The sequence below is a fragment of the Myxine glutinosa genome, chromosome 10, assembly GCF_964187855.1.
Source record: "Myxine glutinosa chromosome 10, kmMyxGlut1.1, whole genome shotgun sequence".
NCBI classification, from domain to species: Eukaryota; Metazoa; Chordata; class Myxini; order Myxiniformes; family Myxinidae; genus Myxine; species Myxine glutinosa.
Genome location: NC_136270.1, coordinates 33,955,253 through 33,982,240, shown reverse-complemented (window position 1 = coordinate 33,982,240; position 26,988 = coordinate 33,955,253). Strand labels below are relative to the sequence as shown.

The window sequence follows — 26,988 nt, the reverse complement described above, 5'->3', positions numbered from 1 at the left end:
GTCAGGGTGAAGCCTCAGTCAACCAATGTGAGTAGGTCTATTAATTACTTACTATTTGCACGTGAGTTGGACCATTAGCACATATATTAACAAGAAAGAGCAATCAGAGATTGCAGACCCTCGCCGGGATGTGTATTCAGTGTTTTTTTTTTACCACGGCTTTTGTGGTAAAAACAAATATGGCGGCCGAACCACGTGACCGATGACGTCATTTTTTTTTTCTCCACCAATTTATCCCTCGAGGGCACTCAATAAATTTCATCTTCATCGGATGAAGTTTTGTACTTGTGAATTATGACGTCATAATGGAGGCACCTATGACATCATCATTAACATATTTTATTCCCCATGGAGAGTCATTTACAATGAGCCATGTCTCCATTCTTTCTATTCAGCACTTTCAGAGATATAGAGGTGCAAAGTTTTCCGTTTTTTCCAAGATGGCGGCCGAACCACGTGACCAATGACGTCATCATTATTTTTTTTCTAAACTAATTTATTCCTCGATTATGCTCAATAAATTTCATCTTGATTGGATGAAGTTTTGTACTTGTCGAATTATCAAATTATGAGGTCATAATGGAGGCCTTGGGCCGAGAGAGTTAAAAATTGGGCACAGTCTATTCCAGGGCAAGACAAATATGTGTGTAAAGTTTGGCAATTCTACGTGCAACGGTGTAGACGTAGTGCTGCGCACAGACAGACATACAGACAGACAGACAAACCAACCGAGCAACATACTTGCCGGAATATTTTCCGGCAAGTAACAAACAAACAAAGACAAACGGACCCAAATGCAATACCCTCTCCTCCTGCGAGGGTAATTACTTATTATTGGACCTTGACTATGTCTATTCACTATGTCTATTAATTACAGACTATTGAAATATACAGTGCCTTCAGAAAGTATTCACACCCCTTGACTTTTCACAACATTTTGTTGTTTTACAGCCTGAATTTAAAATTGACTAAGTGAGGATTTTTTGTCACTGATCGACACAAAATACCCCATAATATCACAAAGTTGATTTTTAAAAAAAAATTGACATTCTGACAAAATAATTAACAGTAAAATACAGAAATATCTAATTTACATACGTATTCAACCCCATGAGTCAATATTTCATGGAAGTGACTGGAAGCGATTACAGCTTCAAGTCTTCTTGGGTATGTCTGTTTCAGGTTTGCACATCTGGATTTGGGGAGTTTCTCCCATTCTTCCTTGCTGATTTGTTGAAGCTCTGTCAAGTTGGATGGGGAGCGTCGGTCAAAGTCTCATTTCTTGCGAGAGGTCTGAGTTTGATTCCCCAACAATTTATTGAACTACTGTGTAATTGTAATTACGTGCGTCATCCCTTCGTGCTGCAAAGCCAAATTTGGCATAATAGCCAAATTATAATGGTGCGTAATTGCTTGCTGCAAGAAACTAGAAAGAGATGTATGCTTTGATTGCCTTCTTTATCAAACTATTTCTCTACCCATTCCTACAACACAAGAATGCAGATTATTAGTTCCATAAAGAAGGCAATCAAAGCATACATCTCTTTCTAGTTTCTTGCAGCAAGCAATTGCACACCTGTTAATCTCAGCAGTCTTCAGCGCTGGGGATACTGAATGGCACACGATCGCGCACTGAATGGACACAGTTTATATAAGCTCCTTCAAGGTCGTCCCTTCACGCGGATTGTCTCTTCACTCAGCTCGAGACATTACAACATATTTCACCATATTCTCCCTCCGTTAAAAAAACCAAGCAAGTTATAAAGCAATACCAAGAAATATGGAGCAGTCTAATAACGCACGATTCCTACCAACCGAGGCGATTCGGTGGCTGGCACAGACGGCCTGAAACGGGTGCGATATATCCCTTCCCGGTCACATTCCTTCACTACCCGTAGTGGGAAGTCCAACCTCGCCCTCCTGTAGGTGGTCATATTGGGAAAGAGCTCTCAGACACCATATGTCAACGGTTCCCGAACTCTTGGACATGCAAAAGTTAACCATTCTACAATGTAATGTGTCGAACACAGTCTATGATTATTTCACTCACTGTGAGACATATGAGGCGGCCATATCAACTTTGCGCACACTCTATGTGAAACCGAAGAGTCTGATATATGCCCGGCATCTTCTTGCTACCCGGCGACAGGAGACAACGGAGTCCCTGGATCAATATGTACAGGCTCTACGACAGCTCGGCAAAGACTGGGCTGCCTGCGCGAATGGCAGAAGAACGACCGACGGGGAGATTAGACCAGATGCAACTCGCCTGCAACCGTTGCTCAAGATGGCCCCTCTCCCTGATCGGGCTGCGCTGCGCCGGGCACTCGGTCTGTTCGCGCCTTACTCAAAATGGATCACACTGTACTCAGAGAAGATCAGACCACGAGTGGAATGTAAATTATTCCCGTTGACCTTGTCGGCTAAAGCTGCTTTTCAACAACTCAAAACCAAAATAGCGGAGGCTGTAGTAGCCTCGATAGATGAAGTGGTACCTTTCATGATCGAGACGGATGCCAGCGACTGCGCGATTGCCGCTACGCTCAATCAGGCGGGACGGCCCGTCGCGTTCTTTTCAAGGACTTTGACTGATAGCGAACGACGCCATTCTGTGATAGACGAGAGGACGCTGGCGTTGCATATTCGCCGCTTCTCCGACTGGATGGATGTACAGGGTCTGCTTCTACCTTTCTGACCTGACATCTCACACCTGTCCTGCCTTTTCACACCCGCACGTGCCGCGTGTCCTCCGGCTGGATAACGGAATCTGCTTTTGATGGTACGGAATACGGAATTTGAAAGGCCCGCTCCCGTTGATTGTGGCCGTGGCCTTGTTTGCCGGTGGCCTTGTGGCCTTGTTTGCCGCTGTGGTCTTGATTAGCGGCTGCAGTCGTTTGCCGCTGCGTTTGCCGCTGCGTTTGCCGCTTTGCCTCCTCGACCTTGGCCTCGTACTCGTCCCTTCGCTCCTGCCTGGCATGGCTCTGAAGTACTCCGCCGCAAGGCTTCTTCTGCTCAATACCCGCTCCACCCCATCATGCATCTCTGCCATCAAATCAAATGGACTCCTCCGACGACCCAGGTACATTCACCGTGGCTCCGGTCGCAAGTTTGTTTATTTGCAATCAGGTCACTCCATCCCCGTCCTCTGGTCGGCTCAGCGCACTCTCACTCTTCGTCCCAGCGCACCTGGTCACAGCAACCCACACGATCGCACCTCTTGCCTACGAACCCTGGCTAAATCACCTGAATTCATCCCTGCTGTTCAAAACAACATCAAGCTCACCCTGTTCAACACCCGGTCCCTCAACAATAAATGCCTCATCCTGAACGAATACATCCTGGATAACAAACTGGACTTTCTCTGTCTCACCGAAACCTGGCAACAACCTCTGGACTACTACACACTCAACCTCACCACACCCAATGGATATTCCTACGTCAATAAACCACGCTCGGAGGGCCGAGGTGGTGGAATTGCCGTTATCCACCGTCAAGACATCAAGACCAACCTCATCTCCATCTCATCTGCTCCATCATTTGAACACCTGGCTTTAAAACTCTCTGGTCACACGCAGTCAGTCATGGCTGTCGTCTACCGCCCTCCCAAACCACACCCATCATTCCTGTCTGACTTCTCCTACTTTCTGACCCAGCTATGTTCCCTCTCCCCCTCAATCCTCCTCCTTGGTGATTTCAATATCCACATGGACTCCACTGACTCCACAATAACCACTGACTTCACTGATTTACTCACCTGCTTTAACCTCACTCAACATGTCGACTTTCCTACCCATATCCGTGGTCACATTTTGGACCTTGTCTGCTCCACTGGATTAAATTTGCACCATCTCTATGGCTCCGACCTCACCCTCTCTGACCACTTAGCCATCACTCTGACCATCAACATCCCCGCCCCAACACCAAGGCATTATCGCACAATCAACTTCCGTAAGCTAAACGCTCTTTCACCTACCTCATTCTCATCCACCCTCTCTGAAAAAATGTCCACTTCTCCCTTCATTGACCTCCACACCCCTTCCGACCTCACTGACTACTACAACCACACTCTCTCCTCCTGCCTTGACCAGCTTGCGCCTGTAAAAACCAAAACAGTTTCTTTCACCCATTCTGCTCCCTGGTTTACCCCTGAACTCCACCTGATGAAAACTCGTGCTCGCCAACTTGAAAGACTCCGCAATAAAACGGGTCTCACAGTTCACTCCCAAGCCTACAAGGACCACATACAACACTACAAAGATGCCCTCTCCCGCGCCCGCTCTGCCTACTACTCTCAAATTATCCACTCTGGCTCCGGAAACCCAAAAGCACTCTTCTCGACAATAAACAAACTCCTCCGCCCCCTGAACTCCACCACCCAGTCATTCACAGTAGACAACTGCATCTCCTTCCTCTCTTTCTTCCAACGCAAAATTGACAACATCTACAACAGCTTGACCACCGCCGCACCCGCTCCCCCTCCAACCACCTGCCCCCCCTTGTCCTGCCATCCCCTGTCTCGGTTCTCCCCAATCTCTCCTACTGACCTCTCTGAACTCCTCATAGGAATGAAAACTGCCACCTGCACTCTTGACCCCATCCCCTCCAGCTTTGTCAAAGCCTCCCTCCCTGCTCTCTCTCCACTTATCATTGCAACAATAAACTCCTCCCTGTCTACAGGCATCGTCCCACCTTCCCTCAAAATTGCTGCTGTTACCCCCATTCTAAAAAAACCTGGTCTAAACCCTGACACCCTAAACAACTTCAGACCCATCTCCAACCTACCCTTTCTGTCAAAAGTTTTGGAACGCGCTGTAGCCACTCAACTCAAACATCATCTCTCTGCCAATAACTTGTATGAAACATTCCAATCCGGATTCCGCTCCAACCACAGTACTGAAACTGCTCTCCTCAAAATCACCAACGACCTTCTCCTCTCCTCTGACGCTGGCAACCTCAACATTCTCGTCCTCCTCGACCTCAGCGCTGCCTTTGACACCATCGATCACACTATCCTCCTCACCCGACTTGAATCCACCTTTAACGTCACCGGCACTGCCCTCTCTTGGATTAAATCATACCTCTCTGACAGATGCCAGTTCATCTCCATCAATAACTGCAAATCCCCCACTGCTCCCCTCCCCCAAGGTGTCCCCCAAGGTTCAGTTCTTGGCCCCCTCCTCTTCATCCTTTACCTGTCCCCGCTCGGTCACTTAATCCGCCGTCATGGTCTCCAATTCCACTGCTTCGCCGATGACATCCAGCTTTTCATCTCCACCAAGTCCGTCTCCACCGACACCCACTCTATCCTGACAAACTGCATCACTGAAATAAAATCCTGGCTTCAAATCAACTTCCTCAAGCTTAACTGTGATAAATCTGAAATAATCATCATTGGCCCAAAAACGCTCACAAAATCCACCCATAACTTTGCCCTCAACATCGACGGTATCCCAGTATCCACCTCCCCTCACATCCGGAATCTTGGCGTCATCTTTGACCAAACCCTTTCCTTCGACAAATACACTAAACAGATCACAAAGACAGCCTTCTTTCACCTGAAAAACATTGCCCGTCTCCGCTCATCCCTCTCCTCCACGGCTGCAGAAACCCTCATCCACGCCTTCATCACCTCCCGTCTGGACTACTGCAATAGCCTCCTCTATGGTTCACCCTCAAAAATCACCAATAAACTCCAATACATTCAGAACTCCGCTGCCCGTCTACTCACTCATTCCCGGACCCGTGACCACATCACCCCCGTCCTTTACAAGCTTCACTGGCTCCCCATCCCCCAGAGAATCCAGTACAAAATCCTCCTCTTGACATACAAAGCCCTCCATAACCTGGCCCCATCCTACCTGGCTGACCTCCTCTCCAGACACACTCCCACCCGCAACCTCCGCTCTGCTGGTACCAACCTCCTGACCCCCTCCATCCGGACCAAATTCAGATCCTGGGGGGACAGGGCCTTCTCCATCGCTGCTCCCACCCTCTGGAACTCACTACCTCACACCATCAGAGACTCCTCCTCACTCACCACATTCAAAACATCACTAAAGACCCACCTGTTCAACGCTGCATTCAACATTCAACCCACAGCATTTAACCCCTGACTATCTCTTCTCCTTCTCCCTCCTTTTGCTTTAAATATTTCCCTATTGATTCTTGTCTTGTCTTTTTGATTCTTGTCTTATATATATGCCGTATATCGCTGCTGTTTGTTTTCTTGATTCTTGTCTTTTTGCAATTGTTGTTTTCATGTATTGTTATGCATTATGTTTTCCACTCTGTCAAAGCGCCTTTGGGCTTCTGGAAAAGCGCTATACAAAATAAATGAATTATTATTATTATTATTATAGAAAAGGAGGCGTACGTTGTCGTAGAGGCAGTCAGATGGTGGCATCACTTTCTCATGGGAAAACATTTTCAACTAATTACCGACCAACAGTCAGTGGCTTTCATGTAAAACGCACGGCATTCTCAAAAGATTAAGAATGACAAAATAGCTCGCTGGCGCATAGAGTTGGCCGACTTCAGTTTCAAGATCGTGTATAGACCTGGGTGGGATAATGTGGCGGCCGATGCGCTATCTCGGCCTGTCGGTGCTCGCATGACGTCAGAAGATTTACGTGGAATCCACGAATCATTGTGTCATCCAGGCATCACCCGGTTAGCCCACATTGTACAATGTAGGAATCTGCCGTTTTCCATCGAAGATGTCCGGTGACTTTGTCGGTCGTGTCCTGTGTGCGCCGAAGTCAAGCCAAGATTCTATAGACCTCCCATGGGGACTTTGGTCCACGCTCGACGACTGTGGGAGCGACTACATGTGGATTTTAAGGGGCCGTTGCCAGGGCTTGGCCCGCGACGATACATTCTTACAATTGTCGACGAGTACTCGAGTTTCCTGTTCGCATACCCATGCGCTGATATGTCATCCGCAACTGTAATACGCTGTCTTCAGCACCTGTTTCTCACATTTGGTTACCCCGCTTATGTGCACTCAGACCGGGGAACCGCATTTCTATCCAGGGAAGTTAATCAATTCCTCCAGGAACGGGGAGTAGCCTCCAGCCGTACTACCGTGTATAACCCCCAAGACAACGGCCAGGTGTAACGTTACAATGGAATTGTATGGAGAGCAGTTACGATTAGCTTGAAGACGCACGGGTTACCTGTGTAATCATGGGAGCAAGTGTTACCTGAGGCGTTGCACGCCATCCGAGCATTACTCTGTACTGTGATGAACGAAACCCCCCACTAGCGGTTATTACGCTACCAGCGACGCAGCGCCAGTGGGCAATCGCTAGCCTCGTGGCTGGCGGAGCCCGGTCCTGCTCTGCTGAAGCGAGCGGTTAGGCAAAGCAAGTACGAGCCATTGGTAGACCGCGTACAAATTTTAGAGGCCAACCCGGATACGCTCATGTCAGATTACAGGACGGGCGAGAGACTACGGTATCGGTCCTTCGGGAGCGATCCTAAAGGAGAGGGACCCTAAGGCTAATGGTATCGCAGAGATCCCCAATCAATTGAAGTCGTATGATTCGCCAGAGGATCAGGACGGGATGATCGGAGATAATACATCGTTACCTAGTTCGCCAATCCGAACGGTGGCGGTTAGTCCGCAAAGAATCCTATCAGGCAAGGACGGACTTCCCGCTACGGGTAGTGAAGGAATGTGACCAGGAAGGGATATATCGCACCCGTTTCGGGCCGTCTGTGCCAGCCACCGAATCGCCTCGTTTGGTAGGAATCGTGCGTGTTATTAGACTGCTCCATATTTTTTGCTATTGCTTTATGGCTTGCTTGATTTTTTTAACAGAGGGAGAATGTGGTGAAATATGTTGTAATGTCTCGAGCTGAGTGAAGAGACAATCCGCTTGAAGGGACGACCTTGAGGGAGCTTATATAAACTGTGTCCATTCTGTATCCCCAGCGCTGTAGACTGCTGAGATTAACAGGTGCGTAATTGCTTGCTGCAAGAAACTAGAAAGAGATGTATGCTTTGATTGCCTTCTTTATGGAACTAATAATCTGCATTCTTGTGTTGTAGGAATGGGTAGAGAAATAGTTCAATGAAGCCTCATTTATTGCGAGAGATTTGAGTTTCATTCCACAACAACCATTTAGACCTATTAGACCCCTTTAGACCCCAACTACTATTGGAAAATACCCTTTAGATTTTTAGACCCCTAACAATCCTTATGGACCAATGGACCATTATAGACGTTTTGACCACTTAGACCACTTAGACCTTTGTTTTATTTATTATAACCATACCTCACAATTTTTCAAGATATAAAAATGAAAATTACACAACTTATTTGTACATATGCATAGTATATGTTAGCAAAGTTTAGTTAAATTTAATCAAAGGCCAGAGGCATCCAAAACATGTAAAACACCTATTAGGTCACAATTATAATGGATGCATCAACCAAAACCAAAATGTATCAACCAAATTTGTTCTGCAGAACATTCAATCATCTAAAAGACTTGATAAGTCAAATTTCTTAAATTATGAAATGGCTGTTTCCATGGCAACTATTGTTTATTTAGGTTTCACAAGTAGCGTGCTATGCACAACAACCTTTTTTGGTTGTCTGTGCACAGGATATCTTAACACCTTGTGGATGGATTCAGATTAAACTTGGTGGATAGTTTGGGTGTTTAACAAGGACTAATTGATTAGATTTTGGTGGAGATCCAGATGTGAATCCAGCTACTAGAAGCTGTGGATCTGGCTATTTTTAAGCGATTCTTCACCATTGGGAGATAGGGCCAAAAACGATACATCTCCAAAGGTTGTGGATGGATTCGGACAATACATGGTGGATGAGTTGGTAAGGTGACAAGAACAAGTCGATTCGATTTTGGTTACGGTCCAGATGCAGATCCGGCCTATCAGTGGGATACAAAACAAACTTTTCAGCCTGGCAGTGGGATGGGCTCTACCGAACGCTTTTTAATTTTGAGGTTTCGTTAAAAGGAAAAGTAAAGAAATGGAGAAGAAGATCTAAAAACAGACAATTAAATCTGCCAAGAAAACATCAATGGTGCCAGTTATACTTTAGATGGCTCACCAGCAGGATCTCTCTCAGGCCCAACACCGTTCCCTTGTTCATTACGCAGTGAGAACACCGAGGAACGAAATGGGGATCGGTGCACAGATGCCAAGCCGTACGGAACGCTCTGCCGCACACCATAGCCATGCCGCATCCCACTGATCCACTGACCCTGGTAGGTACCTGAAAGGTGCAGTTGTAAAAACCAAAGTTTCACATTAGTAAGAAAGTGTAAATAGATAAATGCAGCATTTCTTAAAGCTACGGTCACAACAATTATATACTACCTTTCAGCAAAATTGGTGAGAAATTGGGAAAGAGAAGCATTTGTTGCCAAATGATCCACATCAAATGACAGAACATTGGTGTAGATGTGCTGTTAAACAAGGAGAAATGCCCCTCCAACTCAAACCTCAATATATATAACAACATAAGTGCGACTGGCTTTCTACCCATAGGACAAATGGCATATGAAAATGAAAAGAGAGGGCCATTTGGGTGTTACCATGGGACAAATTTCTAATTGTTGCTTCCTTGTATGCAGTGGCAACTCATTTCTGATGATTGCAGTACTTATATGCAATCAGGATATTTTGAGGGTTGCTGCAAGAGCAATTTCTATATTTGGCAATTTCAAGACGACTTAAATCATATCGATTAACGGTGGAGCACCTTCTGTCATAATATATTTAAAACTATGCTGCCAGAGTGACCAAAACATTATTACCTCCACGACCGAAGGTGGACGGAGGTTATGTTTTCACCCTGTCTGTCTGTCTGTTAACAGGACATCTCAAAAAGTTATGGACGGATACGGACGAACCTTGGTAGGCAGGCTGTGGGTGTGTCAGTGAAGAATTGATTAGATTTTGGTAAAGATTTGGATCTGGATATGAGAATTTCTAAAGTGATTCTTTACCATTGAGAGATTGGGCCAAAAAACGATATATAGTACGATATCTCAAAATGTTGTGGATGGATTTCGATGTAGCTTGCTGGGTACGTGAAATGAACAAGCCAATTCGATTTTTTGATGAGGCCCAGATGCAGATCCGGCCTATCAGTGAGATACAAAACGTAAAATATTCAGCCTGGCGAAGGTATGCACTCTACCGAGTGCCGTTCTAGTTTTTCAATTTGGTTTTCTCAAGAAGGATTCTGCATGACACTCAAAATTCCGTCTGCTAAAATACAATATTTTTGATTCATTATGTTTTATTTGAGCGAAGCCATTTTGTGCTGCGACTCGCATCATAAATGCCTACATTCAAGATTGCCCTCGTCTATCACAATCCACCTGTGTTCATAACAATTTCATTGAGAAAATATAGTACTGTACAAGCATCGACGGTGATAATTCGGTTTATTCTGAGTTCAAATTCCCCACCGCAGAGTTGATAACAATTCTAAACCAAACAAACCGGTGTATATAAAGTGGGGAAGGCAATGCAATAAAAGGCAGAGAGTAGGGCATCGATGTACATCTCAATTTACTCATCAAATGTTCTTCAGAAAACAATAGTTTTATTTGAAGCCATCACTGCGAGACATATGATGTACTTGTCCACTGTCGAAACCAACACACACACACACTGCTCAACAATGTTCCACAAGCTCCCATGCCCAATCTCACCAGAGCAGACCATGTCAGCATATTCCACAACAATCCAGCAATTGAGCCAATTTTCCAAAAGGGGCCAAGAGTCCAATGTTACACAACAGGTGCACGACATCAGACCAAGCCAGTCGTGAGAGGAGACATCTCACCTGCAAACTACAAGTGCTACAATCTAATTTTCTCCTTTCAATTTGTGCAACAGCGTGCGTAATACAATAACCATACACGGTGTGTGCACGACGACCCCATGGGGAAAAGTACTCAGGAGAAAACCTTGCAAATGGAATCAAGTGCCATCACACCCCATACCATGTATTGTCACAACATCGCACAATTGCAGGTTGGATTCAACCATTCAATGTATAGCAATCAAAAATTTTGTTGTTGTTATTGTTAAATAGAGAACTGTTTGGACCAAAAAAAGAAAATCATATTTGACTCAAAATTACAGCAAATTGGGTGATGGAACATCCTGCACATTCCACTTGCCGGCAAAGAGGGGAATGTGTGTGGTCTCGGTGTACATACTCAGCCACCATTGATATAAAAGAGCACAGCTCAGTGCGGAAAGAAATCATCACTTGCGTTTACCAGTGTGGAAGGGATATTTTCATTTTGGGTGGTACCATGGAAAATGAAAACCAACAGAAACCAACAGAAATCTGTGAAAAACCACAGAAAAAAAAAAGCAAACATTTTGACAAGATACATGACCGAAATAACCTTGTTGCCCCTGCAGTACTTTACAATTGTTCACAATGACTGGCATAATAGATTGTTAAATTACAGATTGTTAATATTGCGCGACCAATGCACAATGCCTTTCTAGAGGAAATCTGAAACGCGAGTGCAAAAACTGCTCTCTATGGGCTTGACTCTGACAGCACAAAATAATCTCAGTGAACCAATGAACCATACATCCTTCCTGAAAAAATGAAAAGAGGAGAATTGCAAGCATACAACGGCCCAGATAACCCGTATTGTTACCCCATGTGCACGAAGCGCTAAGTGGGGTAAAGCAATTGATTCACTCTGTCTGTCTGTTTGTCTGTCTGCCTACAGACGACAATCTATGATCGAGCAACTACTTAATTCCAATTGAATTTTATATTTTGAACACTGTAAAACACTGATCTTGGAGACGGCGTGAAGCTGGAAGGTGTGAAAACATTTTGCTACCTCGGAGACATGCTGAATGGAGAAGGTGGATCAGACTCGGCAACGGTTGCTAGAGTGAGATGTGCATGGAAGAAGTTTCGGGAACTGAGTGGCTCACACTCAGTTCAAACATGACTGTGATCAAACATGACAAACAGGCCTCCGCCTGTGTTAAATTATAGTGATTCTGATTAATTCAGAATTTTCAGAAGTTTCGGGAACTGAGTGGGTCACACTCAGTTCAAACATGACTGTTCAAACATGACAAACAGGCCTCCGCCTGTGTTAAATTATAGTGATTCTGATTAATTCTGAATAAAATCAACTGTTCCTGCAGGTTTTCTCTGCTGGGTAGTGCATTTCACAGAAAAGACTCAACCATGAGCACCAAGGAGCTCTCAAAAGATCTCTGGGATAAAGTTGTGGAAAGACAGATCAGGGGATAGGTATAAAAATATTTCATAGTCAAGACAATCATTAAGAAGTGGAAGGCATATGGTACCACCAAGACCCTGCCAAGATCAGGCCGTCCCTCCAAACTGGATGACCAAGCAAGGAGGAGACTGATCAGAGAGGCCACCAAGAGGCCAATGGCAACTTTGAAAGATTTGCAGGCCTTTATGGCAAAGAATGGTCACTGTGTGCATGTGACAACAATATCCAAAGCACTCCACAACTCCGGCCTGTACAGTAGGGTGGCAAGAAGGAAGCCATTACTCAAAAAAGTCCACCTTGAGTCATGTTTGAGATATGCAAAAAAACATTCCGGAGATTCTGAAGCCATGTGGCAAAACCGGTGTTGTGGAAAAACTGAGGGCCTTTCTCTCTCTCACCGCAGGTAGGTTGGTGGTCTTTCTGTCTTCTACCGACTCCTCTCCAGCCTTGTTCCCTCTGCTCTGTCCATGCTCTGTCCCCCAAATATTCCTGCAGGACCCACAAGATCTTCCAGAAACCTGTTGAAACTGCCAAAATCAAGACTCTCTGCTCACCTTCAATCTTTTATTCCTCTTTTCTCCCACCTCTTTTATTTTCTCCCACATCTGGAACAAACTCCCACACTTTCTTCAATCCCACTCCTCCCTCCAGGTTTTTAAAACAGCTGTTCAACACGATCTCTTATCTTTCCCCATCCAAAACCTTGATCTTTTCTACCCCAATTAAAACACCCCAAATCCGCCTCTTTGAATCCCCAACTTATTTCCTGAAATTCCGAGTAGTGTTTATTTGCTTTATAACGTGTACGCCTCCCTCCTCCCCAGCCCTCTCCCTTCCACAGATCTACCAACGTCCCTGTTCTCCACTGTTGTTGCGCTTCCATCTCTCTCCCAATCTTGTCGCCCGCTCCCTTCATTGCATGTTTTATGTGTCTGTGCATGTTTTCATGTTCAATGTGTTAGCTCTTACATGAGCCTCGATTATGTATACAAAAAAAATAAATTGGACGGCATCTGGTCCTCATCGCATGGAAAAGGTATTTGTTTTAGTCTGTGTCTGTCTCGCGGTCAAACAAAATTAACAAGTACAAAAAGTTTTAATTAAAACAAAAGCCGCGTCGATGTTACACAATGCCTAGATGCAGCTATGCCTATAACGTCGATGTTATAGGCACAGGACATTCCTATTGATTCGATTACTTGATGTTATTTTTGTGCAAAGTGAAAATATATCTCGGCAATTTCCCGTGTGTGGCGACGAATTTTTAATATATCTCGGCATTTTCCCGTCTGTTATTTCAGGCGGTGTATGACTGACCATGCCGCGATTTAAAAAATATATATCTCGGCAATTTCCCGTGTGTGGCGACATGTGAACGAAGCTATGCTCCTCTCTCCACATTATTGTGACGACGTATAAATTAAATATTTCATCGTGACGATTGTCATCAAATGGACGAATTTTTAATATATCTCGGCATTTTCCCGTCTGTTATTTCAGGCGGTGTATGACTGACCATGCCGAGATTGTAAAAAAAAAAATCTCGGCAATTTCTCATGTGTAGCGACACGTGAACGAAGCTATGCTCCTCTCTCCACATTATTGTGACGACGTATAAATTAAATATTTCATCGTGACGATTGTCATCAAATGGACGAATTTTTTATATATCTCGGCATTTTCCCGTCTGTTATTTCGGGCGGTGTATGACTGAGCATGCCGCGATTTAAAAAATATATATCTCAATGGACTTGAAGTTACAGGCCTTTGAGAATTCATTTCGTTCTATAAAGGGCAACTTTCATCGGATTTTCTTCCCGTTTTTTTTCAACCGAGTCTAAAACTATGTTAGCGACTGTGAAAAATGAAATGATATATCGAATTTGATTTGAAATAAAACTGTGTGAGAGAGGAAGACACCACGGGCCTACAAAACAGGCCTCAAAGCTATGCGAGTTAATAAAATGGTGGATATTTGTTTATATGAAGCCTCTCCCAAAATGGGTGGAGCTATGGTTCCCAGAATGGGTGGAGCTTTGAGGTTTTGTCTTCTCTGCAAGAACAAGAAGAAGAAGAACAACAACAACAACAATAGCAGAGGGCACTCTATTAGCAGCGTCTGCGACGCGGCTAATATAAATCATTTCAAAAAGTAAACCTACTGGTTTATGGACAGCATAAAAGGCACAAGCAACATGCATGAATAACAAATGTAACATGTTGTTGTTGTATAGGCCCAGACAGTTCTCTCGAACAAACCCGTGGCACGGACACAGCCGATCGATCTCCCAGGAGCGACCCAGAGATCCTCCACATCCAAGATGGTGTACCTTCACAAAGACAGGGCCACGACAGAGTTACAGAGGGAGAGAGAGGAGAGAGAGGAGAGAGAGATAAGAGCCAGACAAGAGGAAAGGGTCGGACCATGGAGACCAATTGTCACTTTGACCATGACCACACTGCCCTGACGAATCTGTGCAGCAGGGAAGAATGGAGATGATTTGGCCCACCGACTTGCGGTGGGGTTACAACCACGGCGAAGAGGCATCCCAATAATTGTAATGTAATGTGCTAAATATGGTGGTGTAAAAGACAGCGCTTCAACAGTGGTAAACTTATGAAAAAGTTTTGTTTTGTTTTGTTTTGTTCTACAGCCTTTAAAACATTTATTTTATTTCAAATATGCAACTTATAAATTGACGTATTCACCACAGAATACTCGGCGTGAATGTGCAGAAACCGCAGGGAATGTCAGCATTCAGGAATGAAAGAGAGAGAAATGGCCTGAGAGAAATGACTGTGTGTCTGCACAATGAAAGACTTGTATGTGGATCGGTGCAAGGTCCGAGTGGACGGGCATTTGCTACACAAACCGCTGATGGAGCCCTAGCAGTAAATGGACTTTATCTGGATTAGGTGGTTCTGAACACTGATGGGAAGGACATAACTCCTTTATGAGTTTATGAGACATAACTCCTTGGCATCCGTAAATGCCAAGTCTGTATATATATATATATATATACAGACTTGGCATTTAATATGGAATTTTTTTTTTTTCTTGACTTGGGTTTACTTTCTGAACTCGGTATATCAATCTGGTGAGTTTCTTTTACGCTTCGGTGAAGGACATAGTCCAGATTCAGGCGAAACTTGGTGGACTAGTTGGGTGTGTGACAAGGATGAATTGATTCGATTTTGGTGAGTATCTGGATCTGGATACGAGAATTTTTAAAGCGATACGTCACCATTGAGAGATAGGGTCAAAAACGATATATAGCATATCTCAAAAAGTTGTGGACCAGTTTTGACAAAACTTTGTGAATGAGTTGTGTAGGCGACAAGTACAAGCCGATTCGATTTTGGTTTAGGTCTGGATGCAGCTCTGGCCTATCAGCGGGATACTAAATGTAAACCGTTCAGCCTGGCAGAAGTATGCGCACCGTCTTTGTTTTGCATTTCCCACCACAAGGATGCTTTGTCACCGTCTGGATAAATATGAGATGAATAAGTGATGGAGTGTTTTTTGCTGTGTTCAGCATGTTTCCCATCATGATCAAAGAGCTGTGGGATTTGTAGTATAGTCCATTAAAGCTGAATGTTTCAAGGACAGCAAGTTCAACGTTGGTGCAACATCTATCGTTGGTTCAACATCTATCGTGTTGGTCTTTCATGGTTGCGAAACACATCAACATATTTTTTGCTGTGCAGGAATGATTCAACAATTATATTGAAGTATATGAAGCAGAAAACTAGAACGACACTTTTCGATGTCACAACATCAACCGATATGCTCCGCCCACATGATAACATCATTATACATACTTGTACTAAATTTGGTCAAAATCCCATCACTGGTTCACAAGTTAGCGCAGTAATATAATTGTGTGGATGACAGTTTGAATATTTGAATGGCAGTTTGAGTCGATGGGTGGATGGAGGTGCTGTGTAATGGACATGTCTGTCGTGTGGATTTATTGCTGAGTATATTGTTATATTAAGTGATTTATTATTTAAGTTATTGGTTTGTGTTAATACTTAAAATAAAAGCAGTAATTATATAAGTTTGAATAAGGATAATGCATTGCTCTGTTGACTAACTGTCTGGACACAACTTTGAGGTTGTGGGTCCATTGATGTTGAGTAATCTACAGATGTGAACGTGCAGTCAGGGTTGTGGATCCGCCATTTGGAGAGGTTCTGGGCTGAAAGGATCGAAACCTCAATGAAAAACGGTGCCCAGCTGATGATCCGGGCAGTTGGAAAACCAGTCATTTGCTTATAGGTTAAGGTTATAATTTCAAATGTAAAATAGCTTTTACAAGCTTTTAGCTTTTACTTACAAGTACATAATATATCTATGTACATGTGTTTGTACAGTTGCATTTAAATGTACATGTGTATGTATATGTATGTGTTTATACATATACAGACTTGGCATTTAATATGGAATTTTTTTTTTTCTTGACTTGGGTTTACTTTCTTAACTCAGTATATCAATCTGGTCAGTTTCTTTTACACTTTGGTGATTTATTTGTTAAAAGAACCATGTCACTGATTGTCGCAGCAAGAAGTCAACAACAGGATTATATCACAGGTGGCGGGGCAAAATGTACGGACAGGTGCATTTGATGATTGGCTTCACAGTCGGGTATACAAGGGTTGTTGCGTTCTGTATTAGTGGAAAACAACTGCTGCACGTCTCCAAAAGTTATTGCCGCTTCCTCTGGAAATCGTCCGTCAACTCGACAATGCTGTTTGTCATGGAGTGGTGGCTTTACGAAATTACGGCATGGAACAGCGTGCTATTGCTCGGCAGTATGGCATCACTCAAGGTCAGGTGTCAAAGATCCTGAAACGAAATGCTCAGAGGGGTGTCCCTACTCCAATACCGAGGCTAGGACGTCCCCGCAGAACCACAAGGAGGGATGATCGCCAGCTGCACCGACCGGTTAGTCCGCAATGGCTGTACCAAGTCAGCTAATCGGCTTAGGGCTGAGTGGCAGCAACTGACAAATGTGCCTGTATCCAGAAGGCTAGTCAACCAACGACTGGTTCAAGCAGGCTATCGTGCCAGGCGTCCCCTGAGAAAGCCACGCCTGACCAGACAACACCGCCAGTGCCGATTGCAGTGGGCCAGAGAGCACCGTCAATGGCAGCCAGGACACTGGAATCACGTGATCTTCAGTGACGAGTCTAGATTTCTGGTCTATCGTCAAGATGGCCGCGTCCGAGTGCGCAGACAAGTGCATGAAGCCCACAACGAAGATTGTATAGTGCCAAGAGTCCAAGCTGGAGGTGGTGGGTTGACCGTTTGGGCTGCTTTTCATGCAGGGGGCCAAAACTGACCTGGTTGTTCTGAATGGAAACCTGAACCAGTTCAAGTACAGGGCCATTCTGGAAGAAACATTGCTTCCATTTATAGTGGGGTGGCTAAAGTCCAAATTTAAGTGATATCGTGACACACTGGCCCAAAGGACCAAATTTGGCACAGTTCTACTTTAGGACCATACAAAACTTTTGAGGGGGCTGCCCGATTTTAGAGGCTCAGGTCAAGGTCAGGTCTAGGTCAAAGGTCAAATTATGTGTCTGTCATGTTTTTGCAATATCCAGCTTATATATAACCTAAAAAACTTGGTCTTAGTCACATAACCAACATATTTAGTCAATGAATCCATTACTATTATGGGAAGTTCCACCAGGTGACGGCCATATAGGCAGTGGCGACGCCAGGCTGTCCCCGACCGGGGGGGGGGGGGGGTGGGGGCTAACATCCCCGACGAGAGGGCTAAAATCGCTAGAATCAGTGGAATTAATCCATATTCATTCACAAAACAGTGAAGGGATCAGGTGGAGCCATCGGTCTCACTGAAAATCCAGCTGCGCTGAAACGATGGATGGTGGCAGGTCCTGAGCAAGCCAGAATCCTCACAGAGTTTCACGAATTATATCACTCGTCAGAGCAACCCTCCCAAAGTCACATCCAGGGACATTCGATTCAGAAAACGTTCCAGAAACAGGTTAACGATATGTGCGATGCCATAGTGACAATGGGGAATCCATTCATGGAGACATCAAAGGAACTCATGACCCTGGACAAACATGATTGTGTGGATGATATGGTTGTCCAAGCACTGCACACGATGGAAACTTTGGGTAATGACCAGTAGTCCAAGTACGTCAAGGCAGTACTGGTTGAAAGACATGAATCAATTTACGTGGACATCAAGAAAAACCAACTTCCTCTATTTAAACGTCCACATTCCACTACCATGAAATCAAAAGCGAAAAAGCAATTCGAGGAAATAAAGAGTGACTGCAATCTGTTCAGTCAGCTGTTCGTCGCTGCCCAAGTCCGTAATACCAAACTGGAGGTGTTCTTTAAACATGAAAACCACCCGTGGCCGCCAGCACTGTCTTAGCATGGGAGACTCCGACTACCAAGCAATAAATCAGAGCTATTGCATTGCATTGATGCAAGTGTCCAGCCAGAAACACCCACTTATTTTGACGCCAAAGTGGTTGATGGTGCTGCCATTGTACATGCCCTGCCACAAGAAAACTTCTACGTTCGGCGAATACAGTGACAATATCTTCATCCCCTGGATAGAAAGGCAACTTCAAGGCTGTTCCAGGATGGACATCGTTTGGGACACTTACCGACCCGACAGCCTCAAAGCCACAACTCGAGAGAAACGAGGGAAAGGATTACGTAGAAAGGTATCCCGCAATACGAAGTTACCAAGTAACTTCGCTGGCTTTCTAAAGGGTCCTACCAACAAGGAGGAGCTTTTCGCACTGCTGACGGAGGACGTAGTCAAACACGACTATCCGCTTACCAAACAGGTTTACATTACATCTGGTCCACGAGTCCAATCGAATCAGGCTAACATCACAATGGGAGAGAGTGATCACGAAGAAGCAGACAGTAGAATATGTCTTCATGTAAACGATGCCATAATACAAATGGATTCCTTGTCCTTAAAAATGATTATTTAGACACTGAGATAATGTTTCTATGACAGCTATGAGCTGGATATGGCAAAAACGTGACAAACACATAATTTGACCTTTGACCTTGACCTGACCTTGACCTGGGCCTCGAAAATCGGGCAGCCCCCTCTCAAAAGTTTTGTATGGTCCTAAAGTATAACTGTGCCAAATTTAGTGCTTTGGGCCAGCGTGTCACGATCATTTCCATAAGCCACCCCACTATTACTCGTGCAGCCTTTCGAGGAAACTTTGTCTTCCAAGATGACAATGCACGGCCTCATCGTGCTCGCATGATCCAACACTTTCTTGCTGACCGTGGTGTAGAGCATATGGAGTGGCCTGCCATGTCCCCGGATATGAATCCGATAGAGAACTTGTGGGCAGAATTAACGCGTCAAATCGACCAATTGGACCAGCAGCCGACCTCTGTGCGTGAATTGCAGCAGGCTATTGTCACTGCATGGCAAGCGATTCCTGTCCAAACCTTGGCAAATCTTGTGAACAGCATGCCTCAACGTGTACGTGCCCTCCTGAATGCTCGTGGGGGTTACACAAAGTACTGAACTGTAATTTTACTGTCCGTAATCCCAGTCGTAATTTAACTTTTGTTTTTGTTAAAAAAAAATTTGGCTAATGTGCAAAATAAAGAGATACTTCTGGAAAACGTACAGAAGTTTAACACAGTACTGTCCATGAATTGAGTTTGATATCAGTTTACATCACTTTCAAGGATCACTTTATTTGTTTCGAAATATCAAATGTGGTTTTTGTTTCTTTTAAAGGTCACATTAACAAAATCTAGAATAATTTCAACATAATTCCAATGAACTTTTGGTAATAAGACATCTTGAAAAGTAAGTTCACCCCCACAAAAATAATATTCCATATTAAATGCCATGTATGTATAATGTATGTATGTATGTATGTATATATATATATATATATATATATATATATATATATATATATATATATATATATATATATATATATATATATATATATCTGTAAGAAATAGTAGAAACTCCAAAGTACGAGCAGGGCGTCTCATTTGTATTGAATAAATAATCGTTAGATTAAATAAGACGCGGACATAGCTTCAGGACGTCGATCTTTAATTGTCGACAAGCTTTCGACCAACAAAGGTCTTCTTCTGAGTCTACAAAAACAGCAGGCATGTATATCAGTCAAGTATGTATGGTGATATGTGTGTGAGATGTGTGATGTGTGTAGAAAATGCATACAGAAGGAAGAGCCACGCCAAAGTTCACTCACCAGCCCCAAGTTCAACGGAAGTGACCGTTTGCGTTACAGTTAGGGTGCACGTGCATATACAAATATAGAGATATACATACATAAACACACAAGCATATATTCATATCCCATTTATATTCATATAATATATTTATATAAATGACATATAAAGGTAGAATGAATGAATGATGAATGAATGAATGAATGAATGAATGGGTTACGGTTAACAATTTGATTGGGTTGATGTGGGAACATGCTTTAGTCATCAAAATTTATGCCATGAAGGACTTTTGTCCGAAGTTTGTGTATCCAAAAGGACTCACGTTTCAGAATTGTGGTGTGTGATCGATTTGTGATTGATTCAATGGCAGAGATCTGAATGTCATTTATAGAGTGATCCGGTTGATTAAAGTGTATCGTGTAAGGTAGAGATTTGCCCTGACTGGTGTGGAAGTTATTGATTTCTGACCGGGTGTTATTAAATCGTGTGTAGAGTGTATTTTCAGTTTTTCCAACATATTGTTTGGTGCACTTTTGGCAAGTGATTAGGTATATGACCCATGTAGATTTGCAGTTCATATAGGAGGTGATGGGGAATTTTTGTCCAGTGCTAGAACTACAGAATTTGTTTCCTTCTAGTAAATGCTTGTGAATAATGCATTTGTTTGCTGTGCATTTATAGAAGCCAGGGATCCTAGTTTCTTTGTTGTGGGGCTGTGGGTGCTTTGCTTTTACCAAGAGGTCCCTGAGTGTCCGACCACGTCGAAATGATGTTAGTGGAGGTTGAGGAAATGTGGTGCCGAGTGTTTCTGATTGATGGAGGAGAGGAAGGGCCTTTCATTACAAGAAACTATGACCCTCACTCTGTGCAAGAAGCAATAACCCGAGCAAAACACATACCGAGAGCAGACCTTCTGACTTACAAACCCAAACCTGCAACTAACCGTGTCCCACTGGTAACCACCTACTCTGCTACCTCATCCCAATTGCCAAGTATTCTGAATAAGGCCCTTCCTCTCCTCCATCAATCAGAAACACTCGGCACCACATTTCCTCAACCTCCACGAACATCATTTCGACGTGGTCGGACACTCAGGGACCTCTTGGTAAAAGCAAAGCACCCACAGCCCCACAACAAAGAAACTAGGATCCCTGGCTTCTATAAATGCACAGCAAACAAATGCATTATTCACAAGCATTTACTAGAAGGAAACAAATTCTGTAGTTCGAGCACTGGACAAAAATTCCCCATCACCTCCTATATGAACTGCAAATCTACATGGGTCATATACCTAATCACTTGCCAAAAGTGCACCAAACAATATGTTGGAAAAACTGAAAATACACTCTACACACGATTTAATAACACCCGGTCAGAAATCAATAACTTCCACACCAGTCAGGGCAAATCTCTACCTTACACGATACACTTTAATCAACCGGATCACTCTATAAATGACATTCAGATCTCTGCCATTGAATCAATCACAAATCGATCACACACCACGATTCTGAAACGTGAGTCCTTTTGGATACACAAACTTCGGACCCTCATGGCATAAATTTTGATGACTAAAGCATGTTCCCACATCAACCCAATCAAATTGTTAACCGTAACCCATTCATTCATTCATTCATTCATTCATTCATTCTACCTTTATATGTCATTTATATAAATATATAAATATATTATATGAATATAAATGGGATATGAATATATGCTTGTGTGTTTATGTATGTATATCTCGATATTTGTATATGCACGTGCACCCTAACTGTAACGCAAACGGTCACTTCCGTTGAACTTGGGGCTGGTGAGTGAACTTTGGCGTGGCTCTTCCTTCTGTATGCATTTTCTACACACATCACACATCTCACACACATATCACCATACATACTTGACTGATATACATGCCTGCTGTTTTTGTAGACTCAGAGGAAGACCTTTGTTGGTCGAAAGCTTGTCGACAATTAAAGATCGACGTCCTGAAGCTACGTCCGCGTCTTATTTAATCTAACGATTATATATATATATATATATATATATATATATATATATATATATATATATATATATATACTGAAACGCAAAAGAAACTTACCACCTTTGAAACCTTTAAATATCAACAATAACACTGCGTGTAATAAATGCGTGAACTTATTTGTGGACAATAGTGTCCTCACTGTCAGACAAAACGGTCACGGATGGTCACTTGAACCTTCAATGGTCACTTCATAGCACAGCTGTTGAACAGCCGTTTTGACTGTCAGTGATTAGCCAAGAGGTACGGGATGATTTTAATGAGCTGCACGTGATGTCTTGATATTGGCATTAAAAAGGCCAGTGCAAAATGGGCATTTTGACCGAAAAATTTGACCATTTTGACCAACTTCAAAAAGACCGAAAACACAAAAGAAACTTACCACCTTTGAAACCTTTAAATATCAACAATAACACTGCGTATAGTAAATGTGTGAACTTATTTGTGGACAATGGTGTCCTCACTGTCAGACAAAATGGTCACGGATGGTCACTTGAACCTTCAATGGTCACTTCATAGCACAGCTGTTGAACAGCCGTTTTGACTGTCAGTGATTAGCCAAGGGGTACGGGATGATTTTAATGAGCTGCACGTGATGTCTTGATATTGGCTTTTAAAAGGCCAGTGCAAAATGGGCATTTTGACCGAAAAATTTGACCATTTTGACCATTTTGACCAACTTCAAAAAGACCGAAAACGCAAAAGAAATTTACCACTTGTTTGAAATGTAATAAAATTGTAACAGTTCAAAATAAAACAAACCAACAATTGCTAATTGAAACATTGGCATTTTATTGATGACATGTCAAGTTTTTGACCAAGATACACCATCTCATCAGTTTGTTCTACAGTACAGAACAGCACAGGGTGCAATGTCAGTCCCCTTTCAATAGCGTGTATGGCCACCATTGTTTTGGATACAGGCAGTGCATCGTCGGCGTATACTGCCTACCAGTCTTTGGATGGATTGCTGCTGGATTCTGTCCCACTCAGTCCTCAATGTCTGAAGCAGCTCTGCCCGTGTCCTGGCCCTGCCAACTACGCGTCTCCCAAGCTCATCCCACAGGTGCTCTATGGGATTCAGGTCAGGGGAGAGCGCAGGCCACTGCATGGTGTTGATGTTCTCGCCTTGGAGAAATGCAGTGGTAAAGCGAGCAGCATGGGGACGAGCGTTGTCATGCTGAAAGGTTCTCAGTTCTGGGTGGTCTAGCAGGAATGGCAGCAGATGAGGTCGCAGGATGTTATCCACATACCGCTGGGCATTAAGATTCCCATCCACAACCACCAGTGGCGTCCTGTACCGGCCTGATATGGCTGCCCACACCATCACACTTGGGCCACCCCACCTGTTGGCTTGACGCACGCAACAATCGGCATATCGCTCGCCAGTTCTTCTCCAGACACACTCACGCCCATCAGGACTGTCCACACAGAACCTTGACTCATTGCTGAAAGCGACCTCGTTCCACTGCGCCAAGGTCCACCGCTGATGCTGCTGGCACCATCTCTAACGGTTGCGGCGATGGGCAACCGTCATCACGGGGCCTCTGTATGGTCTTCTGGCAGTCAGACCATAGTCATGCAGTCGTCTTCGTGCAGTATCATTGGAGATCCATGGGTTTGCATGCCCCGGCGTTTCTGCCGCAGTGCGGGATGCTGGACGGAATCGATCCCGCAGGTGACTTCGGACCATCTGCCTGTCCTGCCTTGCAGTGGTGACTCTTGGCCTCCCTGATCGAGGTCTGTCATCTGCAGAGTTGTGGAGGGTGTCTCTGTCCACCAGGGCCGATATTGTCTGATGTGAACAGCCAAGGCGACGTGCCACCTCACGGTAGCTCAGTCCGCCTTGCAGCATGCCCAGGGCACGCTGCCGTTGATCCCTTGACAATCGTGGCATGTTGATTGAAATGCCCATTTTGCACTGGCCTTTTCAAAGCCAATATCAAGACATCACGTGCAGCTCATTAAAATCATCCCGTACCCCTTGGCTAATCACTGACAGTCAAAACGGCTGTTCAACAGCTGTGCTATGAAGTGACCATTGAAGGTTCAAGTGACCATCCGTGACCGTTTTGTCTGACAGTGAGGACACTATTGTCCACAAATAAGTTCACACATTTACTATACGCAGTGTTATTGTTGATATTTAAAGGTTTCAAAGGTGGTAAGTTTCTTTTGTGTTTTCGGTCTTTTTGAAGTTGGTCAAAATGGTCACATTTTTCGGTCAAAATGCCCATTTTGCACTGGCCTTTTTAATGCCAATATCAAGACATCACGTGCAGCTCATTAAAATCATCCCGTACCTCTTGGCTAATCACTGACAGTCAAAACAGCTGTTCAACAGCTGTGCTATGAAGTGACCATTGAAGGTTCAAGTGACCATCCGTGACCGTTTTGTCTGACAGTGAGGACACTATTGTCCACAAATAAGTTCACACATTTACTACACGCAGTGTTATTGTTGATATTTAAAGGTTTCAAAGGTGGTAAGTTTCTTTTGCGTTTCAGTATATATATATATAGTGATGAATTTGGGTAGAGGAATATCTAAAGCCAGATAGATCTGTGTAGGTAGGTATTCCACTGTCACGATAAGGAATCAACTTGTAATAAGTTCTGTGTTTTTAGGCAGTTTGTCGGGATAAGAGTATACCTGTGAACATACCAGGATGTTCGGGTGTTAAATAGTGTAGGGAATAAGATAACACCCCTTGTGTGTCAGACCTGGTAATCATTCCTTTGTCCCTTATGGCAATGCACTCCTATAAACACTTAGATAGGCCCTTTAGTGCACACAGTAATTAATTCCCTTCCCTTACAATGACTTTGGAAGAAGACAGGCAGGAAGCCAGATCGGGGCACCGCCGGGTGGCTGCCGCCGGCCGCACCATCAGCTGGCCTGGTAACATCGCGTAAAGACGAGCTATAACCACGTTACAGGGAATGTGTGATTGGTTGGCGCAGAAGGCGCGAACCTCCAGCCAATCAGGGCGGGAGGCGCGAAGACGCAAAGGAGGAAGAGGTGGTTCATTGGAGGGAAGGCGCTGAAAGGTTCGGTGAACGGCGGGAAGCTGGAAGGGACTGGTTGGTGGCACGCCAAGGCTGACGTCACCGCCGAAGGTTATATAAAGGCGCGCTGCATGACATTTTTAGCAGCTCTTAGCTAGCAGCTCTCTCCTGGCTCCCTCGCGCTCGTGGTTTCCTCTTCGCTCTGGGCTTCTTCGCTGGTCACTTGTCTCTGCGCTTCCCTTCTTGGTCTTGAGAGGTCCTGGTGGCCGTAGGTTCACCATCTGCATGGTGCGGAAGCGAGGCTCGGTGCTGTGAACGGGCGGGATCTCGTATGCGAACAGCGAGGGGATTGGAGCGAGGGCGTTGGCTCGGGCCTAGCAGAGCGTGGGCGAAGCGGACGAAGGGTTCCTTCGCGCCGGAGCTCGGAGCCGTGTTGGACGATACACTGCAACCGATGGACAGATAAGGCAGCACACCACATCACCATTACACAACGATTTCCTTTATTTATTCATTCCTGTGTGCGTATTCGAAGTGAGGTGTGTGGGATCCCCATATAGGATTTAGTTTATTTGATTACCGTCGCGTTTCTTGTTATCGGGTTCCGTGGAATAAATCTCTATTTTTGTACATTAAATCTTGTTTGTTCGAGTTCATTAATTCCCTGCAGGATCGGAGCTGCCGTCGGTTCGCTCAAGGTAAGCGCTTTTTCCGCATCTTCCTCTTCCCTTCCTCTTCCCGCGAGTCAAAGCAAAATCCGTGTTTGGTCGTCGCCTCCAGTAAATCCGTTTGGTCCATCCGCGGTCCCTGGTGTTAACCGGAGGGATTCGCACGGCAATATATATATATTGCCGCGTTCGGCTTTGGCTTCATGATCGACGCTGGCTGGCGTCGGGTCTACACGGGTGGCTCGAGCGCCCCCTCTGGACGACTCGATGACTGCAGGGCCGCCTGGACTGTCCAGCGCTGTTATCCCACTTATGATTGAAGGGTAGAACGCCAATGCCTTAATCGACACGGGTTCTACGGATAGCTATGTCGATTTACGACTCGTTCAGAAGCATGGCTGGCTGATTCTCGGGACAACACGCAGTATCAGTATCATCCAGCTATACCAGTTACTATGCGATTTCATACCATCAGTGGCGAACCGCCATTAAGGTATCCCATCCAGCTATAGTGTACCTTAATGGGAGCGATAAGTACCATCTGCCACATGGCACATTATCTCTGGTATCCACTCGTTATATGGAATCGCCTGGATGCAGCCGGGAGCAACCATTCCAAATATATCTTCAGTTCTCCAGCTTTCAATGAGCGCACGTAATGACGTCACTGCCATGTACATACGCTCTGCCTGTCAAGCTCTCAAGAGAACCATCCGACAGAGCAGAATTTTGATCTTAGTTCAGATACT

At 44.4% G+C, this 26,988-nt stretch overlaps 1 protein-coding gene across 5 annotated transcripts in view; it reads right to left on the bottom strand.

The window, feature by feature from the left end:
* LOC137434448 (junctophilin-2) overlaps nucleotides 1-26,988 on the bottom strand; it is a 98,673-nt gene that overhangs the window by 47,716 nt on the left and 23,969 nt on the right. For all 5 annotated transcript variants that reach the window (XM_068127447.2, XM_068127444.2, XM_068127443.2 and 2 more), the window contains exon 2: nucleotides 9,084-9,248. In XM_068127447.2, coding sequence (XP_067983548.1) covers nucleotides 9,084-9,219 — 136 coding nt within the window. In that variant the 5' untranslated portion in view covers nucleotides 9,220-9,248. The remainder of the gene's footprint in view (nucleotides 1-9,083; nucleotides 9,249-26,988) is intronic.